The sequence below is a fragment of the Aethina tumida genome, chromosome 1 (assembly GCF_024364675.1).
Source record: "Aethina tumida isolate Nest 87 chromosome 1, icAetTumi1.1, whole genome shotgun sequence".
Taxonomy (NCBI): domain Eukaryota; kingdom Metazoa; phylum Arthropoda; class Insecta; order Coleoptera; family Nitidulidae; genus Aethina; species Aethina tumida.
In genome coordinates, this window is record NC_065435.1 from 12,115,270 (window position 1) to 12,127,269 (window position 12,000).

General features: G+C 30.4%; 2 protein-coding genes across 2 annotated transcripts; both read right to left on the reverse strand.

Annotated features, from left to right (window-relative positions):
• Positions 1–197: 197 nt before the first annotated feature.
• Positions 198–4,020, reverse strand: LOC109596393 (uncharacterized). Its single transcript, XM_020011935.2, has 5 exons — positions 3,675–4,020; positions 2,968–3,613; positions 975–1,227; positions 779–923; positions 198–721 (listed from the first exon to the last, which is right to left on the reverse strand). Exons 1-5 carry the CDS (start codon positions 3,771–3,773, stop codon positions 347–349), a joined length of 1,518 nt encoding a protein of 505 aa, XP_019867494.2. The 5' UTR covers positions 3,774–4,020; the 3' UTR covers positions 198–346.
• Positions 4,021–4,576: 556 nt separating this feature from the next.
• LOC109596396 (serine protease inhibitor 77Ba) lies at positions 4,577–8,500 on the reverse strand. Its single transcript, XM_020011939.2, has 8 exons — positions 8,080–8,500; positions 6,143–6,228; positions 5,895–6,086; positions 5,627–5,837; positions 5,351–5,568; positions 5,091–5,297; positions 4,892–5,030; positions 4,577–4,827 (listed from the first exon to the last, which is right to left on the reverse strand). Exons 1-8 carry the CDS (start codon positions 8,096–8,098, stop codon positions 4,697–4,699), a joined length of 1,203 nt encoding a protein of 400 aa, XP_019867498.1. The 5' UTR covers positions 8,099–8,500; the 3' UTR covers positions 4,577–4,696.
• Positions 8,501–12,000: the final 3,500 nt, after the last annotated feature.

The window sequence follows — 12,000 nt, forward strand, 5'->3', positions numbered from 1 at the left end:
ATTGTCATCAACCAATTTTATGTGAAATTACTTTGTCCTATTTTTAGTGAAGTTCAATGAATGCATGGAACCTCTTTCTACTTGATGATTCACCTTAGCTCATTTAAAACATGTGGCATGAGATATTAATTTTGGTTGTTGAACTCATAAAGCAAATTTGTACGTTACAACGTAAACATATAAATAAAACATTATCAGTGTTTTAGTCACTTTATTTTGCTATACGATGTGTATAAAATAATCACAGTACATAATTCAGACATTATTCTCTGACATCAGTGTAAAAGAAAATATTGCACAAATAATGGGTTACAACAAACATTAAAAATTTCATTAAAGACATATATTATTGCAAAATATACTCTTTATAGTTTTTCAAAGACTTCATTTGCTTCTTTAGTTGCTTTATTAGATCAAAGGGTTGTACTAAAATAGATATGTCTCGGCCCACCGAATTAAGACGTTCTTTAACTTGGTTCTTCTTAAAAAATAAATTTAATGGACGACCATTGATTTCAGTCAGGACCCAATTTGTAAACGAAGTTCCATCACATGTTTTCGCTTTAGCTGTCAAACCGTGTCTAGCTGCCAAACCGTCAGGCTGCACCGATTCTATGACAGCTGTACTATTTTCTTGTATGATGCCCAAAGACTGTCCTTCACTTTCACGTTGTATTACAAGTACTTGACCAAACGGGATGCGTTTCACAATTATATTTACCTACAATAAACATAGAAATAAAGTAAATATTTTTACTACAGTTACTTGAATACTGACATAAAGTCCACAATAATGTGAGGACAACACTTTATGAGCTTCAGACGAACTTTTTATAGGAATGCCTTCAATGCTAAGCAGCTTGTCTCCAATGTGAAGAGCGTTGTATAGCATAGGATGTTCCTTTTGTTTCCATCCACAAACCCTGAAATCATCAATTAATAAACTATTATAATAACGTTGTTCCTTTACTTACCACACCGCATCAAAGGCGTCTACAAAACCAATCGAATTAATGCAGTCCTTTCTTCTGAGCTGCAGTCTAACACCTCCAGGGTGTTTCATTTCTTTTTGTAGCTGCAATACTTGTTGTTCCCTTAGCGTTTTATACGGCTGTGGGGGCGGTTGTAAAATTCTTGGCGAACAACTAGTGGATCTTTCCAACAATCTGTTGGTCTCTACAGGTTCTACAGGTAATTGTCTTACATCTACTTCTCTACTGGACGGACCTAAAATTGAGTTACAATTATCAGGTATCAGAGAATAAGGAAATAATAATTAATATGGAACATCAATGTTTAAATATTCCTGACATTGCTAAAAGCTTAATATGTTTAGGAAAACTGGTTTACAATGTTATTAAGAAATATGAAACAACACACTCTATTGAAAATAAAATAAGAAAATGTCCTAACAAAAACACAACTTCTTTTATTTTCAGACAAATTGGAAGAATTAGTAAGCGAAATTCTTTCTTATCTTCTATGTTAATAAAAAATGAATTAAATGAGTCATACAATATCAATGTGTCTATATAGAACAATAAAACGTTGACTAAATGAACAAAACTTGCAAGAATGCAGTAAACTTACAGTAAACTATTGGTATCAAAGAGAATATTCGAACAAAAGTAAAGTTTTCAGAAAAATATATTAATATCCTCCAAAATTTGGTGAAGAGTACTTTGGAGTGATGAATCCAAGTTCAATAAAATAGAATCCGATGGTAAACAATATGTTCGTCGTCCTCCAAATAAAAGTTTGGACCCTAGATAGACAAGAAAAACTTTAAAAGACGATGGAGGAAACGTTATGGTTTGAAGTTTTTTTTCTTGGCATGGTATAAGAGCATTACAGAATGTTATTCAAAATTGGTTAAAAGGTAATCATGTTGAGGTTCTCGATTGGCCAGTTTAAAATTCGTATTTAAATCCAATTGGAAACTTATGTAATGACATCAAATCTCGAATTTAGATGACATTTGGTTATTAACTGAGGAGTTGTGAAATTTAATTTCAAACAACCGTGGCAGATATCTCGTTAAATATTTGTCTCACTGTTTACAGACGGTTATAATGAACAAAGTGTACCCAACAAAATATTAACAATTTTTATAGTTATGTATAAATTATTTAATAAATATATATTTTTTAAATCTGTACTATTTCTGTAAGTAAGTAAGATTTAATTTAAGCTGAAATTATTGCTTAATAAAATAAACCACTGTAAATATGATTTATAAATATATCTATTAATATCTAATGTCGCTTAAATAAATTTCTGATTCATAGTTAAATTATCAGCCACAAAACTACTGTTATCACTTAAAGTTATTAGTAATAACAGCATATTAAATTAGTAATATGTTGTACATTATGGTAAGAAACTGTAAATTTTTTTAATGTCGCCGTTATTCATTTTGTGCAGCCGACAAAAGGTAAGACAGTTTTACATCTGCTCATAAATTTGACCCCGTATTTTGCGTCATAAGTTTCATTGCTCCGCTCTCTATTAATTACACAAATACTGAGGATGTGTCATATTTCAATCTAAAACCAATGGATTAAGAGGTTCAATTCAAAATGATGTAATCAATATTAAGTGTTGACGCACTTGGATTTTACCATACATTTACTATTATGTTCTAAACTGAAACTTCATAGAAAACAGATTATATGACACAATAACAAATAGTGTAAATGTTATAAAAATATTTCTAAGAATGTGGTAACCCATTACATATTTATGCTTCCAACAATTTTAGTTTTGTATATCACATTAACTGTACATCTATAAATAAGTACCATCATCACAACTCAAACAATCCAAGAAATATTCTAAGGTCAAGTATAGGAAACCACTTAAAACATGCCACAAATAAAGAGGCTAAAGATTAAGTATCTGAAGTGTATTTAAACTTTTTTCTTAGGAAAATAAGATTTAAAATTTAATCATAAATAATTTTCTTACCCGGATTTTGTTGCATTTGAAACAGAAATTCATACTGGGTAGTAATATTGGAAGGAGCAGAAGAGGGTGGTTCTAAAATATTATTAAATTGTTCAAAATTAAATACATCATGTCTAGTGGCTTGACGTCTGGGAATATCACTGGCGTTGCTGCTTCTCCTTGAGATTCCACTTTGAGATTCCGACCTCCTCCTATGACTTACAACAGTGACAACGGAAGGCGCCTCAGTATTGAGTGGCTCAATTCCGGGCGTGAATTCCGGTGGTACTGCCGGAGTGGGTGGCAAAGGTGAAGTGGGATCTCTCGTGGATAACAGTGGTAAACTTCTATCAGGTAACTTGGTATATAAGTTTTCCTTGGGGCTTAGTATACGTAACTCATACAGTTTGCCTCGAAGAGCTTCCACCCACTCGTGCATTTGATCCCAAGTTGGAGCTGCTAATCTTATTACTTCAGTACTTAATGTCAGAACAAATTCGTATTCCTGTTCAGAGGCACATATTGTTGGGGATATGTGCTGAACGTCGTTCAGCGAGACAAACCAATCAGGTTTATGGAATACTGCCATTTTATTATCGATATATGTTTCGAGAAATGCATTCGTGTCGTCGTGCACACAAAACACCACCCAGAACTTTTCCCTTTTCTAAAAAAGGCGCACAAACAGGTAATTAGAAAGTGCATGCTGAGGCTTGGTAGTTACTCACCTTTTTCGAGGGTGTTATTTTCTTCAGCCATGTATTCTTGTGGATTTCCCTAAACATAGGATTCTCAAATTGGATTTGTGTCGAATTTTGTTCTGCCATTTTTCGTGTTTTAGTTAAAATAATCTTATTATACTAATTTCTTATAAATCATTATTACGCCTTCTATTTCAACACTCTTAATTTCTCACACTTTTTAGTAAGTATACAAATATGCATACTGGTAGTTAAGTAATGTGGGATTATGCTGTTTTAAATCGTTGCAAAATATTTTCTATATATTTGACAGCTGTCGCAAACAGGCCCATAACCTTAAAAAACATACGTCAACTAATCAACCGATTTTATTAAGATTAATGATTTATTAATTAACGTTTCAGTTTTTAACTAGTCAGACGTTTACAAATGAAAATAATAAACATATTAATTATAACAAATTTATAGTGACATCTAGTTGTCTCTTCCCTGTATTAACGCAGATAACGTTTCCTATAATTTTTCAGAAGGCGCGAATATAACTTTTAAATTTAAATTTACCATGCTGTATTTATTAATTAATTGTTTTCCATTCCCTTTTTCAGTATATTACTAATTACATATCCTTGAACGTATATTTTTTAATTCGATTTAAGCGTGTGTCATTGTTTAGTAAATTGTAATAAAAATCATATGCAATCAATGATTTATTGCGGAATACAATTTTATTGAACTTTAAACAAACAACAACGAGCCTTATAAAAAATCTATAATTCTTTTATTGTTAAGTGTGCAATCAATATATTCTATAAATAAAACTGTTTATTGCATTAATTACAAATACTCCTTAAGAACTATTTTATCTTATAATTGTTAAATTGTATTCATTGGTAACAATCAGTACATTTTTAATAAATAAAACTACGAAATCATAAAAGTTATAATCTATATTCAACAAACGGCTACGTACCACAGATATTGTAAAAAATTAAATACTTTATTCGTAAAATATAGATTAAATTAGGAACTACATACTATATAAATACTCTTTAAATAGTTGATGGATTGCTGAGTTTTCCCGCAAAAATAATACTTTGTGTCGGTTTGTCAACGATAAAATACAAAAATGGGTGGTTCGCCTGGAATTTCGGCGGCGGCGATTTGTAAGCGAAGGACGCACCTGAAATAAATGATAAAAAAATAATTAGTTCTGGGTTCCTAAGGAAATTTGGTTGGTCAATTACCTGCAGCTGCCGAAGCAATAGAGCCTTCTTCATCTACCTCAATGTTGGCTGTTTGTAGGAGTTTGGTGATGTACAAATACTGATCCAAAATTCCCAGTAATTCAGCGTCTTGGGAGTTGAAAATATCTTTTATACCCATCTGGAGATACGAATGGAATTATTTAATGATTATGATTAAATTTTATATTAATTTAAGTACCTTAATTAGTACTCTGTTCATGAAAAATTCGGAGTGAATCTTGAAACGTGGCAGGTACACTTGCACGTCTTCGTCAACGTACTGTTCTTCCGCATCTCCTAGAAGGTCTAGGACCCGTTTAAACGTGACTCTGGACAACAAATTAAGCGTATTGGAAACGTGATTGCCTTTGTAAGGCAAAATAATGATCATTGACATTTTTCCATCCTAAACAAACAACAGTAATTAGCACAAACTTCTAAGGTACTTCAACAACGTACTCTTCCGTAGGGTAATTCGACGGCGAACGCTTTAATTTCGTCAATTCTGGAGAAGGGGAACGTGTGAGATTGGTACATCATCTCAACATTTCCTATTCTGTTGTTCTTCTCGTCGTAGAAGGCGTCGGTTTTGGTGGCGGTCTTGTTGAACGGCGTCTTCCACTCTCCTTTGAAGTACAAGACACTCGTCAAAAATATTTGGGCATCCACGATATCGACTGAAAACATGTAAGATTAATAAAGACAGGTTACTAAATGATGTGTGGATGTGCTCACATTCTTTTACCAGTCCTTTGATTCGGTTCTTCGTGCCGCTTTCAATGTATTTGTTGATTTGTTGCACGGCTGCTTTGTTTTTGAAGTCAATGGGCTGAACTTTGACGTCGTAAAATTGCTGAGCAGTCCTCTGGAACGTCTCCCTCAGTTTGTATTTATTGTTGGTGAAGATGGCACTCGAAAAATCCAAGTGCGTCCCGTCAGCATCTTGCTAAAATTATCCTTTATAACATTTTATTTATTCCGGTTGAGCGACAATTTGACTTACGGTGAGACTGCTGAGCAAATTTCTGTACTCGGCTCTGATCTGTTTCAAATTGTGGTTGTTCAGTTTTAGAACGTTGACCAGTTGTTTCAGCGAGTTGGCTTCCGCACCTTCCGAAATGATCGTCAGCAACGTCCATATCGTGAAGGGCGAAAGAGCCACGTTCAAGTTGTCACCAGCCTCGGATGTTGTGACCTAAAAGTAACGGTAATTTGCAAATGTTTCTGGGTTCGACGTCTTCCTGTACTCACTGCCAACAGATTCACTGCAAAGTCGTTCACTGAATTTGAAATGTTTTGACTGCTGATTGCCAGTATTAATGTCATAAATATAAAACCTGAAAAGAATTGACTCCAATTAGAATTATTGTAATTAAAACAAGGCAAATTAATTTTTTATCGCATTAATGGATTGAAAAACTATATACTGGCACCCAAATAAAATGGAATTGATCAATCTGAGCCCAACATTTAGTAATTATAATTAATAGAAGTAAATCATTGGTGTAATACTTCTTAAACAAAATATAAAATTGGAAGAGATTTATGTAGATTTCTATTGTGATTCACCACAAAGTATTTTGATATATTTTGGCTGCTAATTGCCAGTATTAATGTCATAAATATAAAATCTTAAAAGAATTGATTTCAATTAAAGTTTTTATAATTAAAACAGTATATTAATTTTTTATCGCCATAAGAAATTAAAAAATTGTATACTTTTGCACAAATAAAAGGGAAATTGATTAATCTGGGCGCAACATTTAATTACCATAATTAATAAAAGTAAGTTATTGGTGTAATTTGTAAAACATTAAAATACTTAAATAAAATATTAAATTGGGAAGTGGAAGAGCTTTATGTAGGTTTCGATTGAGATTCATCATAAAGTCGTCCATTGAATTTGATATATTTTATCTGCTGATTGTCAATATTAATGTCATAAATATAAACCCTGTAAAGAATTGATTCTAATTACAATTTTTATAATTAAAATAAATTAAATTAATTTTTTATCACCTTAAAGATGTGAAAAATTGTATACTGCTGCACAAATAAAAGGGAAATTGATTAATCTGGATACAACATTTAATAATTATAATTATATGTAATATTTCAAAATATTCCTTAAATAAAATATAAAATTGGAAATTGGAAAGAGTTTCATGTAGGTTTCAAAACCGATAAACAGGTTTTGGTAAAATTAAAATCTTTTTCTGAATTGACACCTGCATGAAGCCTTAAAGAATGTATGAATGAAGAAGGAAGGCAAATGACCACATATTAATTATTAATTATGTAGATCACTTCAACCGCAAGCAAATATTTTCGGAAACTATTTAAAATAAATTAAATTCGAACCACTCAATTAGTCTTATTCTTTTCAAATGACGTCAGTAATATTTTTCTCGTATTCTTGAAATAATCGTGAATAATTCCTTAAATTAAATTAAAGCAACAAAAGTACGGATTCTTTAATATTTATGATGTTCTTGACAATAGTAGTGGGTTGGTGATAATTTCCTTATCAAAAATGCGTTGAATTTATTTATTTTTTGGCGTTTCACTTCACAACCACATTCTTGGTTGAATTGCGACGATTTACCTTGGCACATTACTATGAATAGATATTTAATACTGTTTTAATAATGCTCGAACTATCTCGTTTACCATCAAATGAAATCAATAATAATTGACCTTAGATAACTTTTTTTAGTTTACGGATTCCACACTTCAAAGAAGTACTTTATGAAATTATCATAAGCATATACTATAAACTAATTCGTCTTTAAATAGCTTTGTGGTTAAACAAAATCGTTCTGAAACCAGCAACTTCTGTTGTTAATTTAGAAATTAAGATCACTGTGGTTTATAAACAGTCCTATTGAGTTTTTTCATGGAAACCACGATTTCTGATTTCAGATATACTTCCTTTTTTGGTCGATTTGTATTTTGAAACACATTTTTAATGGACGATAGTTGTGTCGACTAAAATCTGTGTATAGGTCAAACGTTGGTTTGAAATCATTATGAAATTTTGGAAGGTAATATAAATAATCAATAAGTTCCTGCAAACCAGTTTAGAAATAAATATAAACTCTAGTCAAGGTAAAACAATTGGTACGACATGATATATATAAAACACAGTAGCAAGACTAAGTCGTCCAAAAACAAAGAGCAGTACTTACATGTTTTTCTTGAAACCATGGTAGATGGTGGACTGTGTACAGAATGTAAACAGAAAATCGAACACCTTGAAACCACCGTCTCCACTCACTGGTTACAAACAATCAAATGTGATGTCACTTAAAGCCAATAATTAAACGTCGAAACAAGTTGTTTTAATTGAAACCAATAAATCGGTTCGACGTTCTGTGCCCCCCGCTTTCCGAAATTCACACTTGCCTTACTCCGCGGTTCGTTAAAAAATAATGTCGATGCCGCACTGTTCATCGACTTTATGTTGTTATGTTCCAGCGTAGAATTTACATGGATCCGCTGGTTATGTTAGAATTCTCCCGCCGTCGTATACATTTCAATGGGAAAAACCCATTGATGTTATTATTTGGACTGCACGTTGCCCACGCAAGGGCTCCCCGTTTTCTCGTTTACTCGTTCCACTACCTCTGATACGAACACAATAATAATATTGTAATGATTTACTTGAAGTGTTCAATTATGGTAAGACTGGAGCAATTATTTTGTTTGTACTAGATAAATAACTTATTTAGTTTAGTTTACAATTTCATTCTACTTTCTTATCTTGTGTTTATTTTAATGGGTCTCTTAATCTTTTTAAATGTTTGTACATTTTATTTTAAAAGCATCTAAACAAATAAATGCAGATTATTTTATTATAACAATACAAACTTTTTAATTATTAATTTATAAAGAAAAACAATATAAATAACATTTTAGAAACAATCAAATTTAATTTAATAATAAAACTGTCACTAAATTTAAAATTTGTTTTGGAATTTATAATTACGTTTTAATTTTTGACCGAGTTTACTTCATTAAACCAGCTCCAACCCAATGCTATTTTTTACAGTTTCATAAATCCCCAAAAAAATCTGTATTAATTGCATTCACTTTTTTTTTGAATTGTGTAGCTAAATTAAATAACTTTAATATAGAAAAATTTCTTTATTTAATATTAACAACTAGGTAACCTTCAATGTTCAATTGTAGCTGGAGCTTTTATAATTCATATTCAATTTACAACAATTCCAGTTGAAGAATCTCTATTGAAAACTGAATTAACACGTAAAAAATTGAATTGTTTAATTTATTTTTTTAATTCCCGACTCCATAAATTGGCTGTTACAACATAATTGATGTTAAGGTGCTAAGAACTGATCTTCGCCAGCATATACACAATGGCTATTCATTCCATACCTTTGCATTGAGCCTTTCATGGTTAATGTCATTTTTAATTATTTTTTTATGTCTAAATTACGTGGTCTGTGGTTAAGAACAATGTACGAAAACAGCATTGTCACGTGTCGTCATTTCTCTTTATGTTATATCAGTTCTTCTTCGTCGAATATTTTAATTAAGTAATTACATAACAATTTGTTTATGCAAATTATGCTGGCCTATAATCAATAATTGTTGCTGAAATTTCTCATTATTGTGACAACACTAACAGGATGTGTTCAGGAAATACTTTTATGGTGTATCAACTGAAATACGAGAAGTTGGGGATTATCTGTAAATAACGTGAGTTATGAGGGTACCTATGAGAATACACGTAAAAACTATTAGAAAGTTATTAGTTTATATTAAAGTAAATTGTTTATATCATTATCATTATACGGGGTGTCCCAAATTGGTTGTCAATGACTGTTTCCAGACTAGATAGAGATTTAAGTGTTCATAAATCAATTTAATTAAAAGTTAATTTTAACAGACTGAAAATTGAAAATTTCAAGATAATATGACACCTTTTTATTTTAAATGGAATTTGAAATTATTTCTTTCAGAAATATATAATTTATGATATATTAAATTAGTTTTAGTTAAGATATAGCCATATTTCTGAACATATAAAAGTGTCGTTTATGAAACACACGGAAAATAATATTTTTATAGGTATTTACGTTAAATCTACCAAATATAGTGTTTGACAAACATAGACTTATCTTAAGCTAACTTAATTTGTTTAAATTTAGTCATATTATTTGTGTGTGTGATTATGGAATCTATAAAACAACTAAATAAATTAAATATCAGTTACGTGCATCATCGTCTATAAGTATATATTATATATTTTTGAAAACATGATTTTTTTGACATATTTAAGATTTTCATTTGATATAAAAAAATTGAATATATTATCTCGTAATTTTAAGTATACATACATTTTTTTGATGTTACGAAACAGTGTATGTATAAAATTTTTGTTGTATGTTGACTAAACACTATTTTACTAAATTTTAAGTCAGTTTTTCTCTGATCTGTCCAAAGTTGGGACACCCTATATATAAAAATATATCTAAAAATAAATTTATGAAATATTTTCTTTTATATTACGTATAAAAATATATCTAAAAATAAATTTATGAAATATTTTCTTCTAAATATAGAAAAAACGTTCATATATAAATTTTTTATTGTTTGTTAACTAAACATTATTTTAAAAATTGAGTTCTGAATACTAGTCTAGAAATCTAGTTGGCATATAATAAATTTATAAAACATTTTCTTATTTCAAACTTCAGTTTGCGTCGATAGCATAATTTATTGATTCATAAAATGCTCATTTTTATTGGAATTATTTCGAACTCTATCTCGATAAACAGAAAATCTTATAGGTATTTATACAGAGAAAAACTCTAGTAATAATTTTTTGCACATTAATACATATTTACTCTGGAATATCCACATGATTCATCTTAAATTTTTTACGTGAATGGTTATTTATCATCTGTTATCAAAAATAATATTTCATCATTTATTTGTATGCACACATGACCTGAACTAATTTGTCAACAATTGTTCTGAGGTTTGTTAATATCTACTCAGAAATCATTATATTTTATTGCTTCAGGAAGCTGCTACTTCTAAGAGATTGGGTCAATTTTGCTGTTTATCTTCAGATACAACTGTGACAAATGAGGTAATAATTAAAGTAATAATTATTTCTTCCAATATTAATATGAATGAATTTTTGAAACAGTTAAACTAATTTAATATTAAATTGTATACCAAAGATCTCCAGATGTTCATTCATTCCTTCAGTTTGAGACAAAACTGTATAAATTGCCAAATAAATTGTTTACACAATGATAAGAATGTTTCTCTTGCTACATAGAAGGAAACTGGTTGACTCAAGAAAAACAACAATTACAAAGTCATACGAAATTCGAAAACATTCCCAAAGGATAGTTACAAAATTATGGCGTGTGTATGACGTCAAGACCCATAAGAAATCGCTTAATAGATGGTAATTTGAGAGCAAACCGGCCAGACAAAAAACCACTTCTGCCTAAAAAAATCCACGGTTGAAATTACTCGAATCTGCATTGGGAAATAGATGATAATCCAAGAGATGGAAATATTTATATTACATGTTTCTACCCCCTGCTAAAGAAGGACTTTTATTCAAGAATGAACGAAGTGGTGGATAAATATCAATACGTAGATGTACTAAGAAGTAATGTGGTATATTCTCAAGAGATCAACAGAAGCTCACCCATTAAATGTACACATCTTGGCTTTCTCAAAATAAAGTTAATTTAATAAAATATCCAACCCAGTCCCAATGAACTTGATACTAAATTAGATTAAAAAATAAGAGAAATACTTGAAACCTTGTGAAGATTGTGAAATTGAAACTTCATGAATATTTGAGACGATAGCAACAAGAACAAATCATCCATAACAATGGAGGTTGGATAAAACAATAATTTATCTTATTATTTGTGAAAAGGTTGCTTTATTCATTCAAGTCAATATTGAACTTGTTATTCCAGATATTTGATACTTTTAAACAATGTCCTCACTCCCCACAAAATCATCATAACATACCATGATACACTGAATATAACATAACATACATTGGTCCAAAATCATTTAACTTGTTAGTTAATTTCTTATTAAAAATA